The sequence below is a fragment of the Monodelphis domestica genome, chromosome 4, assembly GCF_027887165.1.
Source record: "Monodelphis domestica isolate mMonDom1 chromosome 4, mMonDom1.pri, whole genome shotgun sequence".
Classification (NCBI taxonomy): domain Eukaryota; kingdom Metazoa; phylum Chordata; class Mammalia; order Didelphimorphia; family Didelphidae; genus Monodelphis; species Monodelphis domestica.
This window is the reverse complement of record NC_077230.1, coordinates 223,357,703-223,381,645: the sequence shown is the minus strand read 5'-3', so window position 1 is coordinate 223,381,645 and position 23,943 is coordinate 223,357,703. Positions and strand designations below refer to the sequence as shown.

General features: G+C 34.3%; 1 protein-coding gene across 1 annotated transcript; it reads left to right on the top strand.

Moving 5' to 3' along the window:
• The first annotated feature begins 3,120 nt into the window (after nt 1–3,120).
• On the top strand, nt 3,121–4,062 carry LOC100030121 (olfactory receptor 151). The gene has a single exon (XM_001379671.2). The coding sequence runs from the start codon at nt 3,121–3,123 to the stop codon at nt 4,060–4,062; it is 942 nt and encodes a 313-aa protein (XP_001379708.2).
• The last annotated feature ends 19,881 nt before the right edge of the window (nt 4,063–23,943 follow it).

Genomic DNA, 23,943 nt, shown 5'->3' with positions numbered 1-23,943 from the left:
TACCATATCTATTCATCTGTGAGTTAATGCATTTACTTACCATCCATTTACCTCTTCAAAGAGAGCTTTGTTCCATTGTTTCTTTTAATCTTGTTTCCTTTTAATTTTTTTTCTATCAGATTTCACATAAAATCTGTGGGAGGAATACTCTCCCTTTAAGACTCTTTTCATATGCATCCAAGTTATTAATGAAAAGGATATGAAAAAGTATTTTCATGCAAGGAAAATACTTATATAAATTGTCAAAAGATGTGTAATTTTGCCAGTTGTATATAAATATTTTGACACGTAAAAGGAATAGGGAGAGAAATTTATTTTAATTTAAACTATCAATATGTTTATGAATAAACACAGATATAAAATGGGAATTCAACATTTTTATTGAAAATGAAATCTGATGTAAGAGGCTTGTAACTTTTTGAATAGTGAAATATAGTGAGTTGCTTGAGTGAGCAATTTGATGTTATAAAGGACTAGAGAATTTTTACATATTGAAATTTGAAGAAATATCAGTACAAAGCAATAGTTTCATTGATAATAGAGTTTTTGGACCATGCTGAAGTGTTAAAAGCTTCAGGACATTATTTCCTCTCATTATATATGCATATATATAGTTTATGACTTGAGGATAAAATTAAAAAAATTATGTCATATAAATATTTGTAGATCCAAATATGATTTTTTAAAAACTCTCACTTCGAGAGGGGAAAGTTTTGGAACTTTGGTCTTTTTAAAGTGAAAGATAAATCACTGAGAATCAAGGATCTCTCATTTTAACCACTGAAGTGAATAGGAACTTGTTATAGAAATAAGAGAATAATCTGATATAAGGACCTGATGATAACTGAAGATGTAGTAAGGCAATAGAAAAGCTGCTTTTTTTTGGAGCTGGGTCTTTTAAAAGCAATCATCTGATATAAGGGTTCAGTTAAATAATTCCTGTTTGGTGGCAGAGAGAATTGATTTCATTGGTCAATCACTTCATCAACAAATATTTGAATTCCCCTTTGCTTAGTCTTGATGGCAAACCCATGACACCCATGTCAGACTGACACATGTAGCCCTTTCCTATGACATGTGGCCACATGAGGCTGCATATGGGACTGCATACTGAGGACGTGAATATCACAAAATTATAGGGTTGTTTTTTTTCTCTCGAAGTGACACACCACCTGAGTTATGCTCAGTTTTTTAGTGAATTTTGACTCACCAAGCTCAAAAGGTTGCTCATCACTGTCTTAGAGGTAGATTGAAATGAAGGACCCATTTACTCTGTCTCTCATTTCAGGCTTGGAAAAGAGGAGCCTTTGTAGCTATTTTGGTATCCAATTGCAATAAAAAATAATTCCATACTGAATTATCCTAGAGAGATCAACAAATTAGAGATACTACTGATAATCCCACTTATTCTCAGGAACTGTGTGATCATCTTAATGAGTAAACTATCTGTGAACTTAATATTTGGTTCCTATCAGCAGTACCCATCCAGAATTTGAAACTGGTACTACTTTTTGAAATCTTGATATGTTTCATAAAAGACCAGTCTATTGTTTTCAAGTCAATTTATATGGGTTAGTTGATTTTCTTTTATGTTTTGCAGATATCCAGGGCTATAATGAGAAAAGCAATGGTATTCAGCATTTGATTATTATTTATAGCTCACTGTTCTGAGAGATTTTGGTATCTTATTGCATATAAATGAAGCCCTAGCACATATGAGTTATAGTGCAGGATTATCCTCTGTGGGGTAGTAATTAATCTTTACTTGCATTTCTAGCTCCTTCTCAAAGGAATATTACTTTAGTACCTACATCAATAGGTTTTGTCTTAGGGAGATTCAATTTATAGGAGTGTTGGATAATTGAATTAATCTTATCACCTCCTCTCTCATTAAGATAATCTAGCCCAGACACTTTTATCACATAAGAATACCTCCATTAAATCAATCAGTTAAAGGAAGTAAATCTGATTAAATCTAGAACCATGTTTGGCATTCTCTACTTCTGATATGCTTATTCTTTCTGTACTTTAACTTCTTAGTCTCAATTTCCTCACCTATAAAACTAGAAGGTTGGAGCAGAATATGTCTAAGGAGATTTCCAGGTCTTGCATCCACAGAATAAATAAATCTTTCTCTTAAAAAAGGCCTTGGGAAGGCATGAAGCAAAATTGCTTACCTCATGCTCTATATCCTCTAAATTCCACCACCAACTTCACTTGGTCATCCAGATACCTGCATTGAGAGGAACTTTTACCTCATAATAAAGTATGTTATAAGGTTGGAAAGTTTCTAGTTCACATTATCCTTACCCTGTACTTTCTAGTATCTGTAACACTAAATTAGTCCATAGCTGTCTTCTCGATTAGTTTTGGCTTTTTTGACATTTTTTTCTTTTTCAGCTCCATTTAACCTTCAAAATCCCTTGTCTTAGATATTGGAGAGGGGATTCCAGGAACCAGTTATTGAACCAGACATGCTGAGATATTTATTTTCACTTCTCTAATTCTATGATTCTGTGAATAGGCTCACTAGATCCACAGCTTTGGCCAAATTTGATAAATTGATATTAATCATTGATACAATAAACAGGTTGAATTGCTTCCATTTGAGTTGTCTTAGAAAGATTCAAAAGATCAACTGGCAAGATAATTTACCAGACACTAAAGTTCTTTCTTAAACTGAACTACCAAGTACTCAAGTTACTTCAGAGAGGGCAACTCCAATGGCCTGGCCACATTGTTTGAATGGAAAATGTGTATTTGCCTGAAGGAATATTTTATGGAAAACTTTCACAAGGCAAACCCTCCCAAAAGGCCAGAAGAAACAATGCAGGGACACTATCAAGGTCTCTCTGAAGAACTTCGGCATCCATTGTGAGACATGAGAGACACTAACATTGACTCTGGCATAGTGATGTCATTCTGATCCTCTTCAAGTTGGAAGGACAACAACCAACAAACAAGTAAAGACCAAGGAAAAGATTGTGTGTATATGTATGCATCTATATGTGACCGAGACAGACAGAAAGGCAAAGAAAAAGCGAATATAGAAATTATTTTTGGTTACTAAGAATTTTCTATTATACTTCTGCAGATTTCCAATCTAATTACTGGAGGAGAATGGCAATGGGAAATAACACCATTGTGACAGAATTTATCCTCTTGGGTTTAACAAATCAAACAGAAATCAAGATACCACTCTTCCTTTTGTTCCTAGGAATCTACCTAGTCTCCATGGTGGGGAACCTTGGATTGATTTTATTAATCTGGGTCAGTTCTCAGCTTCATACTCCCATGTACTATTTCCTCAGTAACTTGTCATTCATAGATCTCTGCTACTCCACTGTCATCACACCCAAAATGCTGGAGAATTTTGTATCAGAGAAGAACATTATCTCCTATCAAGGGTGCATCACTCAGTTTTTTTTCTTCCTCTTCTTTGTGATTGCTGAATTCTACATGCTGACAACTATGGCCTATGATCGTTATGTTGCCATCTGTAGACCCTTGCTCTATAATGTCACAATGGTGCCATCATTCTGCTCCCTGCTAGTGGCAGGTGTATATACAATGGGGGGCATTGGAGCCATTGTTCATACAACTTGTCTAGCTCGACTGTCCTTCTGTGGGGACAATGTTATCCACCATTACTTCTGTGATGTTCTTCCCCTTCTGAAGCTCTCCTGTTCTAGCACCGTCATCAATGAACTTTTGGTGGTTTTCGTTGGTGGATTTAATTTGATGGCCACAACTCTTCCCATATTGATATCTTACATTTTCATCCTTCTGAATATCCTTCGCATACCATCTACAAAGGGCCGTTATAAAGCTTTCAGTACCTGTGGATCCCATTTAGCAGCTGTTTCTGTTTTTTATGGTTCCATCATCTTCATGTATTATATACCAACTTCCAACAGTGTGACCCAGGAAAAAGTAGGATCAGTGTTTTACACAACAGTGATCCCCATGCTGAATCCCTTGATTTACAGCCTGAGGAACAAGGATGTAAAGGATGCATTGAGGAAAGTCATGAAGGGCATAATATTTTCAAATTCCACATAACAAATAGCAAATCTAAAGATAATTAGAATATTGACTGTTCTTCCACTTTTTCCTAGACATTAGAGATTTTCCTCCAGATTTGGCCTCACTCAAGGCAACACTGTAATGAAAGCGAGTATATGCCTTGGTTCTTTGTCACTGCTGATGCCTGTGCCTGTCCTTTATAGGCTGTCTCTATGAGCATAGAGCCTTCCACTCCATGCCTACACTCTCATCTTCCCTTTTTCCCAATTGAACTTGCACATTATACTTAAAATTGTTTCAACACTCTGCTCTCACAGAAGGATCATGGTAATGATTTTTCTTAGGTTTCAAATTGGAGGATTGAACAAAATCACCTTTAGAAATTCTTCCAAGGCCTCTGATTATAGTGCTATACAAATACTTATTACCTCCTTCTTTATATACTTACTGTCTTGATATTTGAAAAATATGTAATAAATGTTTATTGAATTGTATTCAATTGAAGGACACTATCTAAAACAAAATACTGGAGCTATTTGAAGGTTTTAATAGTAATAGTGGGAAAGAGAGGAAAGCACAAACAATTACACCTAATTGTCAAGCTAAGAATGAAGACAACTTAAGAAATGGGAGAGTCTGTGCTCTATAGAATAAAATTCTAATATTCCTAAGGTGAGGGGATGAAGGAGAGGAGTGAACATCTTATAGAACTGTCTCAAGCAATTGTTTTGGCTGTGTTCAGTTCACTTCACCACCATGCTTAAGCATGACTTCTGCTTTCCCTATCAGCAGTGGAGTTCCATTCTCTTCTAGTCACCAGAAATACTCAAGGGGAGGTGGCAACTAGGTAGCTTAGTGGATTGAGAGCCAGGCCTAGAGATGGGAGGTCCTAGGATCAAATCTGACCTAAGATACTTCCCAGGTGTGTTCCCCTGTGCAAGTCACTTAACCCCTATTGCCTAGCCCTTACTACTCTTCTGCCTTGGAACCAATACATAGCATTTGTTCCAATAGAGAAGTTAAGGGTTTAATAAAAAAAGAAATAGTCATGGGAATATTATTATCTAGAGACAGACACAGTTAAACAATTGTTTTTTTCCCCAGCGCAGCATCCTCTGGAGTGCATAAATCCCAAAGGGCTATCTACTCTCATTCACTTCCTTGAGAAATTTTCCTTGAGATATTCGTCGTATAAACAAAAGTCGAACATTCTTTCTTAGAGATATTTAAATTGAGATAATCAGTAGACAAATAAAAATCTTCTTCACCTACACTAATCAGCTCAGAAGTATTCAGGAGAGATCTTATTTCCTTTTTATGCTCTCAAAATTATTCACTATTTTGACCAAAATGTTACAACAATTCCAACCTGGAAGCATCTTCATCAAATCCTGTTGGCTGACATTTGCTGTGGTGATAAATTTTATGAACTGTTCTCACATTATAAGAGATTGAAGAAAGTAATCATCAGTCCACTGATTCTTCTGATTCAAATAGAAATAAGTCAAGTAACCAAATTTCATATGATTGAGCTTAAAAAGTAACTGAGACCTGAGAAGGGGTCTAAAACACACTAATTTAGAGAGAGAATGAACTACAGGTAATTCGCATCCCTGAAGTGTGTGTTTAGATGATTGAGAAAGAACAGCACCACTGCTTTACTTCAACTCCCCTTTTCATTTGCCTGGAAACTAGTAAGAAAAATTCAGAAAACATGACAAAAGACTTTCAGCTGTCTACAGCAAGTTGATAATTATTTTGTTGATATTTAGGTGCAAGGAATACTGTGAAGGCTTAAAACCTCTAGAAGGTAAAACCAAAAGTGGGAACAATATTCAAACCTTGCCTCAGGATTTCATGCTCCTGGATTGCAGATGGATATATTTCTCTGTGTCTCCTGCCTGAACTTTGTTCTTGACACAAACTAGACTCTGAAAATTTCTCTTTGCTTCTTCATAGCAGAAATGACAACCTACATCTTTTACTGTTTTGATTGATCATAGCTAATGAGCTCCAGGTGTTCAAACGAAATGGATATCTAGGATAAATTAAGCACTTAGAATATGCCAGGATTGGAAGATAGAATGCACAGGGGATACCAAAAATAAGCAAAATGGTCTCTGCTTTTAAGGACCTCACATTCTAATTGGGGGAATCAACATATAGAAAGAAACTAGAGTTGGAATGTAGCAGGACAGGCTGTGCCTGAGACAACCTTAAGCCTGTCATTCCTATCCTGTTAGCTATTCTCAAATTGAAAGTCCTCCAGATCTACTCTCAAAAGATCTTCCTCCACTGCTGCTCCCCAAAGTCATTAAGGGGAAATGACAGAAAATGCCATCCAAGAAAGTCAAGATCCCCATATAATTAACTCTTTTGCTCTTCTGAGGCACTAAAATACAGCCTGCATTTTAGATTTTTAGACTTCCCAGTTTGATAGCTCTTAACAGGCAAAAATCATTATGCTATTAGTTATTATTGATGCTCTTCTTCAATTCATACAGTAAACTTCTGTCTAATGTGTCTCCAATGAATCAGATTTTTTGGTAATTTATTTCCTCTCCTCTCCTGCCCTTTTCTCTCCACTCTAACTTGGTGATCTCATCCACCCAAGGGTCAGTCATCTTCCTAAAACACAGGTTTGACCATATGACCTCCCTACTCAATAAACACCAGTGGTTCCATATCACCTATATGATCAAGTATGAAATTCTCTGATCAGTGTTCAAAATCCTTCATAGCTTGCCCCCTCTCTCTGCTCTCCATTCTTCTTATACCTTACATACTAGCACATATACAATTTGATCCAATGATACTGGCCTTCTTTCTATATCCTAAATAAGACACTCTATCTCTTGATTGCCTCTGGACATTTTTTTTTTCCTGGAAAGTGCTTCATCTTCATTTCTGCCTTTTGGATACCCTGGATTCCTTCATTCAAATCCCAGCTAAATTCTCAACATCTATAAGAAGCTTTTACTGATCTCTCGTAATTTTACTGCCTTTCCTCTTTTATACTGGATATAGTTTATTTCTAATTAACCATTTACATGTTGCCTATATTATTCAATTATTAACTCCTCAAGAACAGGGGCCATAATTTTTATTTGTATTCTCAATTCTTAACACAGTTTTTGGTGCATATAGATACAATAAATGTTTATTGACTGATATGCTGAGATAATTTTCTTCAAGTTTTTGTATTTATTGAATCAATGAGAATTTTAATTATAGCTAGCATTTCTATAGCACTTTACACTTTATAAAGTACTTTAAAAACATTTTGTACTATCCTCACAGCAACTCCCAGATTTAGGTACTATTATTATCCCCTTTTTACATATGAGGAAACTGAGGCTGACACAAGTTAATTGACTAAACCAGAGTAATTTAGCTAGTAATTGTCTAAAATTAAATATGAAGTCTTTTATTTCTAATTCCAGATTCAGTGTATTATCTATAGTACCAATTAAATACCTTTAAGTTGATGAGGAGTCCCTCTAAACTTAAACAAGTTGCTACCCAGGTGCCACATGGTGTGTGCCACTAGACTCCTGATCAAAGCTTTTCCTATTTTTTTTTTAATTTTTAAAACCCTTACCTTCCGTCTTGGAGTCAATACTGTGTATTGGCTCCAAGGCAGAAAGAGTGGTAAGGGCTAGGCAATGGGGGTCAAGTGACTTGCCCAGGGTCACACAGCTGGGAAGTGTCTGAGGCTAGATTTGAACCTAGGACCTCCCATCTCTAGGCCTGGCTCTCAATCCACTGAGCTACCCAGCTGCCCCCCTTTTCCTATTTTTTAATACCTTTTTTGTCCTTGCCTTTCATTTGCTTCTCCATCAAGAACTCAGGGTCACCTCCACTCCCTTATGATACATTAGAATAGACCTTTAGTGAAGGATCTACTCAGTATATTTGAAACCTATGATAGCAATACCCAAAGAATAAACATTTCCAAAAATCTTATTAAAAATAGAAATGTTCTTGGGTTGGTGAAAACACTCAATGAAATGAACAAAAAACATTAAAATATTTTTGTTTTTAAAAAGTAGCCCCAGAAGTTGCCTTATTTTTTGTTACCATTTATTTTTGTTTTTTAATATCCAACAAACATAATATAATATGTAACAATATCATACATATGATTTATTACAAATATGTAATATATTCAAATAATATACTTATCAAAAAGAAACAGATTCTCACATTATGTCCAAAAATCTATGACTCATAAATAAATCCATAAAACAAATATTTTGATCTGCATTTGGTATGTTATAATCTGTATTCAGACTGTCTGTTCTTTCTATGGTGCTGTATATCCTTTTTCATCATGATTCCCTTGGAATTGTTCTGGATCTTTGCCTTGTTGATCATCATACATTATTACTGTTACTGTACAATATTCTTCTGGTTTCACTCACTTTGCTTTGCATCACTTCATATAAGTCATTCCAGGTATTTTTGTGATCATCTTGTTTGTCATTTCTTATGGCACAATAGTATTCTATTACACTCATATATACCTTGTTCAACCACTCCCCAATTAATGGATACCCCTTCACTTTCTAGTTCTTTCTCACCACAAAGAGAGCTACTATAAAAATTTTAGGATATACAGTTTCTTTTATTTTTCTCTTGATCACTTTAGGAAATAAACCTAATACTGCTATCATTTATTCAAAAGATATAAATAATTTTATAACTCTGAATATAACTCCAGATTACTCTCTAAAATAGTTGGATCAGTTCATAATTCTACCAGCAATTTGTTAGTGTCCCTATTTTTCCACGTCCTCACAAACATTTATCATTTTAAAAATTTGATAAGAGTGAGATAACATCTCAGAATTGTTTATGTTTGTATTTCTCTGATTAATAATAACAGAGTATTTCAATATATTTATATATAGCTTTGATTTCTTCATCCAGAAACTGCCTGTTCATATAGTTGGACCACTTATCAATTGAGGAATGGCTCATGTTCTTATATATATATATATATGACAAAGTTCTCTGTATATTTTAGAAATGAAGCCCAATCTGAGAAACTGTCTATATTTTTTCCCAATTTACTGATTCCTTTTTAATCTTGGCTGTATATTCGTAAAATATTTTTCTATACATAAATTTTATAGGTAATATGTTCCATATTCTTCTAATTTGTTTAAAATTTCTACCTTTATGCCCAAGTCATGTAGCCATTTTAGTCTAATCTCAGTAAATGGTGCAAGATATTGATCTATATTGAGTTTATGGCAAATTGCTTTCTAGTTTTCCAAACAATTTTTACCAAAGAGTAAATTTTTATTTAAAAAAACTTAGAACTTTACTTTTGTAAAACATAGAGTTATAATCTTTAACAACTGTTTGTTATATATCTCTTATGTTCCACTAATCTATTTTTCAATGTTTTAGCCAGTCCCAGGTAGTTTTGATAATTACTGTTTTATAACATATTTTGAATTCTGGTACTGATAGACCTCCTTATTCAATATTTTTCATTATTTCCTTTTATATTATTGACCTTTTGTTTTTCCAGATGATTTATTGTTATAACTTAATTGGGATGGCAATGAATAAGTAGATTAGCTTAGATATGACTGGACTGTCATTTTAGTTATATTGGCTCTGATCACCCATGAACAGTTAATATTTTTTCAGTTATATAAACCAACTTTATTTGTATAAAAAGTGTTTTATCATTTTGTTCATATTGTTTTTGGAATTGTTTTGGGAGATATACTATGTATTCTATTTGATCTATGGTTAATTTAAATGAATTATCTCTTAATATCTCTTCTTGAAGGACATTGTTAGTGGAATATACAAATGTGAATAGCATTATTACCTCTTTGCAATTCTGACACCTTCAATTTCTTTTTCTTCTTTTATTAGCATTGGTAACATTTCTAGTACAATATTAAATAATTTTGATGATGATTGGCATTCATATTTGTTTTGCTCCTAATCTTATAGGGAAGACTTCTAACTTATTGCAGATATTTGCTGATGGTTTTCAATATATACTTGTTATTAATCTAAGAAAAAATCCATTCTTACCTATGTTATCTAGTGTTTTTAATAGGAATTAGTGTTTTATTTTGTAAAAAAAAAATTATTCATCTCTTGATATCATCTTATAGTTTTTGTTATTTTTTTGTTGACATAATCAATTATACTAATAGCTATCCTTATATTAAGCCATCCTATTTGGTCATAATGTATAATCTTTCTGATATATCACTGTAGTCTTCTTGCTAATGTTTCATTTCAAATTATTGCATATATATCCATTAATGCAACAAATTCATAATTTTCTTTATTATATTTGTTCTTTTCCTTGTTTATGTACTAGCACCATATTTGTTTCACAGAAGGAGTTTGATAGGACTTTTTATTTTTATTTTTATTTTTACAGATTTTATAATTTATTTATTTATTTAGATTATTTTTCCATGGTTACACGATTCATGATTTTTCACATCCCTCTTCATTCCCCCATCCCAGAGCTGACAAATAACATTGTTCAAAACCTATTTACATATTATTCATATTTGCTAGAGTGATCTTTTAATGTGAATACCCCTATCATATCCCCATCAAACCATGTGATCAATCATATGTTTTTCTTCTGTGTTTCTACTCCCACAGTTCTTTCTCTGGATATGGATAGAATTCTTTCTCATTGCCCTGGATCATTGCATTACTATTAGGAGAAAAGTCCATTACATTTGATTATACCATGTGGGGAAAATTGCACAGGGGTTTGAAATGTTAGAGTGAAGATTGATGGACAGGAAAGGCAGTTGGAGGGGGGAGGGGAGACTTGGAGAGGGACAGTTACTCTCCAGGATTACTCTTTCCTGGACCAGGGAGTGGAAAGAGTGCTCTCCCTGTGTCTCAAAATATTAACTATTCCATTCCTGGATTTTTCCCAATTATGTGCTCTATCCATGATTCCTATGGATCATGTCATTACACAAAAGGATTTAAGGGGAGCAGTTTAAACTGTAAGGCTGGTCTTTAGGAGCATTAGCCCAAAGAAACAGGCCCAACCAGCTCTGAAGTTCAGATTGTCTTTTTCCTCTTGCTCTCTGTTGCTAAAGACTTTGAACATAAGAAAGCTAGCATAGATATAACATAAAAAGGAATAAAAAAAACCCTCCATAAGCCTGCGAGGTTTAAGGGTGATATTAGAGAGTAAGTATTGTTTTATTAATATAGGGATAAGAAGTAAAGTGGCTGGCTTGAGAAAAGAATTGTAGTTTGAAGCAGAGCTGAGAGCATGTTAATTTCAACTGCGGACAGTTATAAACATTTTTTTCTGTGTAAATTACTCTCCCTGACAGTTGGGAGGTGCTCTCTGGCAGTTGGCAGAGACACACTCTCAGAGACTCTCTCCAGAGTCTCTCAAGAGACTCTGGAGAAGGTAATATCTTTGCCTCTCTCTCTGGGGGAATGATCTGAAGGAGCTCAGTGTTTTCCTTTCCCAACCTGGGAAACACTATTGAATATCTATTGTAGTTTTTATAGATCAGTTTATATCTGAGAAGACCAAAGAAAGATCTGGTGTTTGGTTTGGATTCTGAGTCTGTTAAGACTCAGAGTCCTAACTTGATTTTTGTTGAGACTCAACCAGCTAGCCTTTGCTATTTTATAATTTGAAGGTGAAGTTAAGATTTATAAAGATAATAGTGGTAGTTTTTATTTAGATAGTATAAATTTGGGTTAGTCAGATTAGGGAGGATTAGTGTATCCTGTGAAACACAGGAGAAGTGGTTCCTTGAGGAATCTGGGAGTTTATTTGGGTGGATTTAGAATCCCCTTGAATTAGAAATCCTTTATTTATCCATATATATGTATATATATATACATATATATATATATATATTTCAATAAATACTTTATTTTATAATAAGAGTCTCTTTAGCATCCTTGCTCCTGACCCTGAAGGGAAGGTCACATTTGAGCTTCACTTCATCACTGAGAATACTTTTGATTATCTCTATCAAAAGTATCAAAACAGTTTGAACTTGGGGGCAGCTGGGTAGCTCAGTGGATTGAGAGCCAGGCCTAGAGATGGGAGGTCCTAGGTTCAAATCTGGCCTCAGCCACTTCCCAGCTGTGTGACCCTGGGCAAGTCACTTGACCCCCATTACCTAGCCCTTACCACTCTTCTGCCTTGGAGCCAATACACAGTATTGACTCCAAGATGGAAGGTAAAGGTTTATTAAAAAGAAAAAAACAGTTTGAACTTGATTGGTGAGTTAAACAGTTTTTAAAAGTTTTGAACCTATATTGGAACAGTTTTCCATCTAAATATATTATTTTATAGCTCACAAATTTATTTTTACAGTTTGGCAAGCTAAATGGACCTAACTGTCTGATTTTAAGGGTCAAGTTGTCAATTAAGATAGTTGGAGCCATTATCTCAGCAGGGGGTCAGCTAGAGCTGAACTCTAAGTGGCTACAAAATCCATCTCCCAATCAACTTGATACAAAGAATCTCTACTCTCAGAAAACCTACATAAACTCACCATGGAATTTTTCTCTATTAGATATGACTTCTCTCATTTTCATTATTGTACCAGAATTTATACAAAATGTAATTGCCTGTGACTTTCTAGTGCCAGTACTCTCTTTAACACTCCTACAACTAATCTCTTACATCCCTGTGCTACTATTGTTTATCATGTGCTTTTACATGATGATCAAATCTTTGGCAGTTGTGTTTAAATATTTAAAATCAAGCATCAAGCAATCTACTGCAAGGAGTGATCTAATGTTAAAAGTCAACTATCTAGAGACTAAACTAGATAGAATGCAAATTCAGTATGATGGATTACTCAAGGCTAAAGGGACAATGGCAGAAACTAAAGAACATGAAGCAACTAAATTAGAGGATGCAACTAATTCAGATAAACCAACTAAACTAGAAATGGAAACTGAAGCATTAAAAATCAAACCAGCTCATATGTTTCCTCTAAGGGAGGTACCCATAGTGTCCCCAGAGCATAGTATAGTGAATCTCATGTGCCACAAAAAAAGTTTACACTGGATGATATAGACAGTTTTAAGAAAAGTACTCCATCATCTGAAGAAGAACCCATGGGTGTTATAAAGCAGTTCAAGAATTTAGTTAAGCTAATTTACAATCCTTATGTGGACTTTGACATCCTTATGTATGAATTATTAATGAAAAGGGAGAAACAGCAGATTATACAGGACACTAATAACAACCCCCCTAATTGCCAATTGGCAAACTTGGGATCCTGGTTGAGAATATAACTCTTTCACAGGCTACAGAGACAACTACAACCAGGGAGACCATAATTGAAACTATGAGGCAAAATTCCAAATGCCCAGGAAACTGGTCTAAATTTGAGCACCCAAAGCAGGAGACTCTCTCCACTTTCCTCAATAGAATTATTGACTGTGCAGAAAAAATGGATTGGGTTGGATACTTTAACATATGAGAACATAAATCACATTCACAGGCAGTTTGTGAAAAGTGCATGCCCTGTGGTCCAAAATTATTTTTGAAGTAACTGTCCTAATTGGTTGACATGGGTCTTGATGAACTTCAGAGGATTGTTAACTATGTTTTCCAAAATGAGAAAGATAGGCAATCATAAGAGAAAAACAATATAATTGATAACTTAAATAAAGAAATCAGAGAGCTTAAACAAAAACTGAAATCTAATGAAGTGCAGGAAAAAACTGTAGCTACACTAAGAACTTATACACAACCCAGAAATAATTACAATCCCAGACAATAAAGCCAAACCCCAAGATGTTTTCTTTGAAACAGATCTGGTCATCTCATGAGAGAATGCATATTTAGGGGACAATTCTTTGGACAAAGTTTCAGGGGAAACCAAGGCAATAGATTTAATCACTTTAATGGATTCAGGCAAAATGGATATAGAAATTATGAGTTTAATAATGTATTCCAGTATGGAAGACCAAACTACCCAAATTCTTTTGATACTGTATGATACCATGATTCCCAACAAGCTGCAGACCTGAATATCATGCAAGAATATATCAAAGCAGATGCTCAACCAAAATATTCCCAAGTAGCTGGTGGGAATCTCAAAAAACTTGATATGCAAAAAGGTACAACTTCATTATGAAGGTATGCCAAGGCTTTTGCAGTTACAAATATAGTATTTAGAGAAAATGGACTAGGAAGTATGGGCAATGGAATAAAAACTAATGAAAATGACAAAGAGGTTTTAAAAACATGGGAAATTAATACAGGAGTTATCAATAAAGAATTAGAGAATGAGGAACAGGAACAAGTATTGAGTTTTCCTGATCCTAGCATGGTAGCTCCTGTGATACCTGTCTATTCTACAGAAAATAGCACAGAACACCATGTAACCTGAAAAATAGGAACAAAAGTGTATGATTGTCTCTTAGACACAAGTGCTGCCAAATCTGTGTTGCAGAAATCCCCCAAAGAGTGCAAAGCAGTAGGTTAAATATAAGTTCTGGGTATGATGGGTGTCTATTAGATTATACATTCCATATGATAAAACCAGGGGATTCTGTTTACATAAAAAATTTTTAAGTATTAAGTGTATTAGAGAAAGAAATGTGGCTACATTGTTCACATGTGAAAAAAGCAGAAGCAGAAGAAAAGATTACTTCAGACAATATACTGCAGTCAAAAAGATATCAGAAGAAGAGGAAGAATGGAATGAAGGCAGAGATCTAGATCGAGACAAAGGAGAAGACAACATATAAGAAACATAGATAACAGCAAAAAAGACAATTGAACTCTGACAAAGACATTGAAAAACAAATCAATGCAGAGAAGAGGAACACAGACTGATGATGGACAGGAACTGTGAGATTTTTGTGCCATTATAATACTACCCATTTTCATTATACTTGCAAACAAACACTACATAGTAACAACACAAAAACAGAAGACACTAGCAGAGGAGGTAACTTTAAAGATTTGGTAAGTATTCACTACAAAATAACATACACATATAGGACACATTTCTCACAAACTTTTGCAACATCATAACCAGGTGATGACTATCCATAGAAAGAAAGAAATACAGATAAATCACCTTGGGAAAACAATAACAATTATGCACATTAAAATAATAAGATCTTATCTCACAGGAAGAATTTATGTGTTCCTAAGAGATAAGAATCAAGAAAACATGCATATCTTTCTAAAAAAAATCTTTAAGTATTTTTTAGACTATCTTAAGGGAGAAAATTTATTTTCCTCCTGCAATGTGTAAATAGTTTATATATAATATATACATAGCTATAGAAATTGTACATATCTGTACGTTTATATAGCTGTGTATAGAGTTAGATTATTACAAAGTTTCAATTTTATTAGTATAGTAAGTTGATTTTGAGTTTTAATGTAGTTAGTTTTGGTTTTCTGTATTAATGATAAGACCTTATCCTATCATTAATACAGAAAACCAAAACTAACTTAGTTTCATTTTAATTGTTCAAATAGAATTTGTAAAATGAAGTTTGCTTGAGTTTTGCATACTTATTACTTTAGATAGACTTTTTGTAAGACATAAGTTAGTTTGTAACCATATTTTATTGTTTCAAAAGTTTTTCAAAAGATTACCTCTATCAAAAGTATTCGAACAGTTTGAACTTGAATGGTAAGTTAAAACAGTTTTGAAAAGTTTTGAACCTATATTGAAACAGTTTTTCCATCTAAATATTTTATTTTTTCAATTTGCCAATTTTATTTTTACAGAGGTCTGGCCTCAGCTCAAAAGCTGAAAGAGACTCAGACCCAACCTGTGTCAAAGTATAAGGCAAACCCCTATTTCCTCTACCCTGATATCTTCCCAATGTGAACTTGTTATTAAATTCATCTTTAGTTAAATAAACACAGTCAGTTAATCTTTATAAGGGTGAAGTGACCCTGAAGGGAGTAAGGGTTTTTTAGGGGAGAAAGTTCTCTGTGACCTCAAGTACCGTAAATCTTGAGGTGCCCATCTGTGTCTCTCCCCCCTTTCACTCTGGTATATTATCTGTAAAAAGAGTATTTTCTTACAACCACAATGTATCAGTCTCTGCATACAATGTTCTCCTGGTTCTGTTCCTTTTGCTCTGCATCAGTTCTTGAGGATCTTTCTAGTTCACATAGAAATCCTCCAGTTCATTATTCCATTCAACACAATAGTATTCCATCACCATCAGATACAATTCATTCAGCAATTCCCCAATTGATGGGTTCCCTCATTTTCCATTTTTTTCTATCACAAAGAGGGCGACTATAAATATTTTTGTACAAATATTTTTCCTCATTATTTCTTTGCGGTACAAATGCAGTATGGTATGGCTGGAACAAAGGGCAGGCAATCTTTTGAAGTCCTTTGGACATAATTCTAAATTGCCTTCCAGAATAGTTGGATTAATTCACAACTCCACCAGCAGTGTATTAGTGTCCCAATTTTGCCACATCCCCTCCAACATTTTTCACTTTCCTTTACTGTCATGTTATCTAAACTGCTATGTGAGGTAGTACCACAGAATTGTTTTGATTTGCATTTCTCTAATTATAAGAGATTTAGAACACTTTTTAATGTGATTATTGATAGTTTTGATTTCTTCATCTGAGAACTGCCTGTTCATATCCCTTGACCATTTGTTGATTCAGGAATGGCTTAATTTTTTTGTAAATTTTACTTAGTTCCTTATATATTTTGGAAATTAAACCTTTGTCAGAGAGCTTTGTTATAAAGATTTTCTCTCAGTTTGTTGCTTTCCTTCTAATTATAGTTACATTGGTTTTGTTTGTATAAATTTTTTTAAATTTTGTATCATTAAAGTCATTCATTTTACTTTTGGTATTGTTCTCTATCTTTTGCTTGGTCTTAAATTCCTTCCTTTCCCACATATCTGACAGGTATAATATTATATGGGTTTATTGTATACTATCTTGCTGAGGACATTTACCCCAAATCTATTCCATTGATCCTCCCTTCTCTCTCTTAGCAAGTACCATATTGTTTTGATGATCACTACTTTATAGTACAGTTTAAGATATGGTACTGCTAGGACCCCATCCTTCACATTTTTCATTAGTTCCCTTGATGTTCTTGATATTTTGTTCTTCCAGATGAACTTTGGAGTAATTTTTTTCTAATTCTACAAAAAATTTCTTGGTAGTTTGATATATATGACACTGAAAAAGTAAATTAATTTGGGTAGGATTCTCATTTTTATTATGTTAGCTTGTCCTACACATGAGCAATTAATGTTTTCCCAATTATTTAGATCTAATTATAAGTGTGTAAAAAGTGTTTTGTAGTTGTGTTCATAAAATTCCTGTGTTTGGGCAAATTGATTCCTAAATATTTTATATTGTCTAGGGTATTTTAGAGGTGATAATGGGCATCCTCATTTCACTCGTGATCTTATTGGGAATGCTTCTAATTTATCCCATTGCAGATGATGCTTTCTGATGGTTTTAGATATATTCTGTTTATTAGTTTTAGGAAAACCCCTTCTATTCCTATACTTTTTAGTATTTTCAATAGGAATGAGTGTTATATTTTGCCAAAGGCTTTTCCTACATCTATTGAGATAATCACGTGGTTTTTGTTGTTTTGCTTGTTCATATGGTCAATTATGTGAATGGTTTTCTAATATAGAAACATCCTGGCATTCCTGATATAAATTCCACCTGATCATAACGAATAACCCTTCTGATAACTAGCTGGAGTCTTTTTGCTAGTATTCTATTTAAGATTTTTGCATCTATGTTCATTAAGGAGATTGGCCTGTAGTTTTTTTTCTCTGTTTTTGATCTGCCTGGCATTGGAATCAGTACAATATTTCTGTCATAAAAGGAATTTGGCAGAACTCCTTCTTTGTTTATTACATCAAATAATTTGTGTTGTAATGGGATTAGTTGTCCTTTGAATGTTTGGTGGAATTCACTTATGAATCCATCCTGTCCTGGGGATTTTTTCTTAGGGAGTTCTTTGATGGCTTGTTCAATTCCTTTTTCTGATATGGGATTATTTAAGAATTCTATTTCTTCTTCTGTTAATCTAGGCAATTTATATTTTTGTAAATATTCATCAATATCACCTAGATTGCTATATTTATTGCCATATAATTGGGCAAAATGTTTTTTAATGATTGCCTTAATTTCCTCTTCATTAGAGGTGAGGTCTCTCTTTTCATCTTTGATACTGTTGAATTGGTTTTCTTCTTTCCTTTTTTAATTAGATTGACCAGTACTTTGTCTATTTTATTTGTTTTTATTCAAAGAACCAGCTCTTAGTCTTATTTATTAATTCAATAGTTCCTTCACTTTTGATTTTATTAATTTTTCCTTTAGTTTTCAGAAACTCTAATTTATTTTTCATCTGGGGACTTTTAATTTGTCTGCTTTCTAGATTTTTAAATTTGCATGCCAAATTCATTGACCTCTGCCCTCTCTAATTTGTTGATATATGCACACAAGGATATAAATTTCCTTCTGAGCACTGCATTGGCTGCATCCCATTAATTTTGGTAGGGTGTATCATCATTGTCATCCTCTTCAATGAAATTATAAATTGTTTCTATGGTTTGTTCTTTAACTAATTTTGGAGAGTCAAATTATTTAATTTCCAATTAATTTTTGATTACCCTCTCTATGTACCCTTATTAATTATTATTTTTATTATATTATGATCTGAAAAGGTTGCATTTATTATGTCTGCTCCTTTGAATTTGTTTGCCATATTTCTATGCCCTAGTTCATGGTCAATCTTTGTGAATGTACCATATGCTGCTGAAAAGAAGGTATATTCCTTTTTGTCCCTATTTTTTTTTTCACATTTCTATTAACTCTAATTTTTCTAAGATTTCATTCATATCTCTTACTTACTCTTTTATTTATTGTTTTGGTTTGATTTATCTAGATCTGATAGAGGAAGGTTCAGTTCTCCCACTAGTGTTTTACTATCTGTTTCCTCCTTGAACTCTACTGGTTTTTCTTTTAGAAATTTAGATGCTATGCCATTTGGTGCATACATGTTCAGTACTGATATTTCCTCATTGTCTATACTGCCTTTTATCAGGATATAATTACCTTCTCTATCTCTTTTAATCAGATTTATTTTTACTTTGGCTTTGTCAGATATCATGATTGTGACTCCTATCTGCTTTTTCTCAATTGAAGCCCAATAGATTTTTGCTCCATCATTTTACCTTTACCCTGTGTGTCTACCTTCTTGATGTGTGTTTCTTGTAGATAACATATGGTAGGGTTTTGGTTTCTAATCCACTCTGCTATTTACTTCCATTTTATGGGTGAGTTCATCCCATTCACATTCAGTTATTATTACCAACTGTGTATTCCCTAACATTTTGATTTCCTCTCCTAGTTCTGCCCTTTCTTCTTTCACTATTTCCTTTTAAACCAGTGTTTTGCTTTTAATCCGTCCCCCTAATCACCACACTTATTTTACTTTCCTTTCTGCCCACTCACTTTTTGTTCCCCTCTTATTATGTTTTTAGGGTCTATTAAATACCCTCCTCCCCTCTCTTTCCCTCTCTTTTTGCACTCCCCGCCCCACTCCTCACCTTGATTTTTACCTTCTCACTTTTCCTATAGGGTAAGACAGAATTTGATGCCCCAATGGTTCTAGATTCTTTTCCCACTCAGAATTGATTCTACTGAGAATAAATTTTAAGTATTACCTATTAGCACTCTCTTCCTCTCCTTCTTATAAGAATATTCATCTCCTCCTTTTCCCATGTGCCTCTTTGTGTGATATAGATTATCCTATTTTTCTTATTCCTTCAAGTTTCTCTTGGTGCCGTCTTCTATTCCCCTTCTTTATTTTTTTTTGAGCGGGGTATCATCTTAAACCATTTAATACCACTACCTCTATTTATGAATATTTCTTGCAATTACTATAATACTGAATACAATTTTTGAGAGTTACAAATAACATTTTCCTATATTGGAACATAAACAGTTTGAACTTATCAAAGCCCTTAAAGGAGAAGCTTTTGAAAAATATTTTTTTCTTTCCCTTCTCTTTCTTATTTACTTTTTCATATTTTTCTTGATTTTTGTGATTGGATAGCAAACTTTCTGCTTAGTTCTGGTCTTTTCTCTACAAATACTTGGGAAAATCTTTTATTTTGTTGAATGCTCATAATTTTGCCTGGGACTATATAGTCAATTCTGGTGGGTAGATGATTCTTGGTTGTAGACCCAATTATCTTGCCTTTTGGGACATCATTTTCCAAGCCTTGTGATCCTTTAGTGTGGAGGCTGCCAGATCCTGTGTAATCCTGGTTCTCGTTGATATCTGAATTGTCTCTTTTTGGCTTCTTATAATATTTTTTCCTTAGCTTGGAAGCTCTTGAATTTGACAATTACATTCCTGGGGATAGTCTTTTGAGGATTTTATGTAGAGGGTGATCTATAGATTCCTTCAATGTCTATTTTGCTCTCTTGTTGAAGAATATCAGGGCAGTTTTCTTAGATAATTTCTCTTAGTGTGACATAAAGGTTTCTGTTTATTTCTTGGTTTTTAGATAGACCAATGATTCTCAAATTGTCTCTTCTTGATCTGTTTTCAAAATCATTAGTTTTCTCAGTGAGATATTCCATGTTTCCTTCTATTTTGTCACTCTTTTGACTTTGCTTTTTTAATTCTTGCTGTCTTGTGAGATCATTAGCTTCTACTTGCCCAATTCTGGTCTTTAAAGACTGATTTTCTACTATGATCTTTTGGTTTTCCTTTTCTATTTGGTCTATACTGCTTTTCATGACTTCTAGCAGGCCATTTCTGGTCTTCAGTTTGCTTATTATTTCATTTGATTTCTGGGTTTCTTTTTCTAATTGGGACATTGTGTCTTTTAAACTGTTATTTTTTTAACTATTTCCCATTTTCTTGCCAATTTTCTTCTATCTTTATCATAATCTCAAATGTGAACTCTTCAAAAGCTTGTAACCAATTTTCATTTTTTTGGAAGGTTTGGATATGTTTACTTGTTTGTCATCCTCTTCTGTCTCCTCTGTAGTCTGGAATTTTTCCCCATAAAAATGATCAGGGTTAGTGCCTTTCTCCTGTTCTTTTTTAGTGGTTGAAGATTGTATTTCTTGGGCATTTCTGGTCATTGTTCCACTGGTTTTTCCTTCCCTTCCCAACCAGAAGTCTGAGTGAGGAGGGCAGGCTCTCTGTGTATAGAGCTAAGGAGTGGTTTTTGCCTGAAGCTACTTTTCAAGTATCTGGGGCTTCTATTGTGTGTTGCTCCTCTCTGTTATATCTCTGTACTCAAGGTCTACACTCTTCAGTCTCCTGGGGTCCCAAGTCTAGCTGCTCTTAGGGGTAAATTCCTGTTGTTCTTAGTCAGCTGCCAAGAACCTAGAGATTGTTCCTCTCTTGCTCTGATTCTGGTGCACTGGCTCAGACTCTGGCACCATAGATTCTGTGGGGGAGGGTTGATCAGCTCACGTTTTGGTGGGAGCTATTTCACCTCCTTGTAGAGAGGAAATGCCAAAATCCCACGTATCTCCAATGCTGCACTCTACTGTGGAGCCCCTTTGTTTATCTGAGCTTGATTTTTTTTGTCCTTTTGAGGGATTTTGTATTGGTCAGTGATGAGAAGAGGAAGAGTCCTCCCTCTACACTGCAGCCATCTTAACCCGGAAGTCCTCTTCCCTATCCATTGTGAAGATTCTCTTCCTGATTTCAGGAACCATAGGATTTACACAGGAATACTGGTAACATTATAACTGATCTTAATTTCCCTTTGGGTTTTCATATCCATATATATCATGAAACCAGAGAATCTTTTGAGACTGAGAAGTGATTAGCCCTTAGATGTTTTGAGACTTTAGAAAAAAGATAACATTTTTGTAGCCATAATCCCCATGATATATATATATATATATATATATATGTATGTATGTATATGTATATATATATATAGTGGAAAGGAAATTTAGACTGACAGTTTGTGGGGGAAGGGTCCAATTGGGAGTGGCAGTTGGGTCTTGTGACTAGCACTTCCTTCCTGCCGTGTGGGACTGGCTTCTGGGTGTTGGAGGAGAGAGGAGTTTGTTCAGCCCAGTCTGGTGTGGTGTGCCACCTCTTCTTGGTTCAGCCCAAAGATTCAGGCCCATTCATCTCTGAAGGTCAGACCTTGTTGCTTTCTGTGTACTGCTAAGATTCTGAATTACAACAACGAGAGTAGACTGGAGTGGGACAAACTTTCCTCCAGCCTTTGGGCCTGGCCTCAGGTATGAAGCTGAGAAAAAAACTCCAATCCCAACTAGTTATTAAACTTTATATTATTAAATTCGCAGTCAGATAAGTGGACTATCATTTCTGGTCATAGAGGGAGCTGAATTTCAGTTTCAGTCATTCAAAGACAAAAAGACCTCTTTGGACCCCTGCTGTTTCCTCTCAGCAGGGGGCATCTCCCTCCCTTGCCTCACCAAGCAATATACCCTCTCTCCCCTTAACTCCTCATTACCCCCATACAAAACGCCCATTCATCCCCCATTATCCCAATTCTATTTCCTTTCTCATTAAATATTACTATATATATATATATATATATATATATATAACATTTAAAATTTTTTCCTAGCAAAAACAGTTTCCCAAATTTCACCGGCTTAAAAAAATCCTTCTTTGAATATGTGGGTTTCCTCACTCTACCCTCAACATTGTTATCAACCAAAGACATAATATAAGAAAATTAAAGGCTTTTTGATATTTCTAATTTTCCAAAGTTTCCAATATTTCCAATTTAAAGTAGAAATCAGCTAGAAGACTGACATCATACTTAGCTGGAAAATTCCAGATGTCTGTTTTCTTTGTAAACCTTAAGATTTTATCATTAAAATAAAATCCACTATGTTAATAATAATACTTACCTTACAACTTTATAAAGTACACAGTACCAATGTGAAATGTAATGCCCAAGGTGTGTCTGAACTTGGTTTTTGCCAAGTTATATAGTTTGTTAATAGGAGAGATTTTTTCTCATGAAAAATTTAAGCTCCACAAGGAATGTATTGGATTATTTAGAGAACAAGGCTGATGATAAGAAGGTCTCTAGCTGAGAAAAGAAATTTTGAAGGTTTATCTTAACAACCAGTTAGAATCTTTCTGGTGATCCCTTAAACACAATTCTCAGTGACCCTTGTAAAGGATTGTTGGGACATAAAGGTTACTGGTGGGATTGTCCTCTCAGGAGTAAGGGGATCAAGAGATTTTCCTTGGATCACTCTTGGAAGATTTTAGTGGTAGATAGTTATCTTGTAAATCATTCTTTTCATTGTTTCTGTATGAAGCTTACCTAATCTCTTAGCCTACATAAGTTTCTCTATTAAATACTAGCTGTGGTCAATAAACTTTGCTTCTGATTGCTACCAACTTCATTGACCCTCCTGATGCATGTCATCCTTCTCCCCCATGTTTCATTCTCCTCACCCCGTTGGGACCCTTGAATGTTTATCAGGATCCTTTAGGACCTGCCAAAGATAGAGAATATAGAAAACATTTTTGGTCACTTGGACTTTTCTCTCAAGCTTTTGCAGATTTCTAACCTTATTGCAGAAGAAAGGTAAAAGGATATAAAACCATTTTGATAGAGGTTATTGTCTTGGACTTAACAAATCAAACAGAACTTAATTACCATTCTTCCTTTTTTCCTGGGAATCTACTTAGTCTTCATGTAGGGGAACCATAACTTGATCATAATAATAATCTGGATCAGTTCTCAGCTTCATATGTATATGCACTATTTCCTCAATAACCTGTCTTTCATAAATCTCTGCTACTCCTCTGTCATCACACTCAAAATGATGGAGAACATTGTATCAGAAAAGGACATTATCTCACATTCAGGGTGTCAGTTATTTTTCTTCCTCTTCATTGTGAT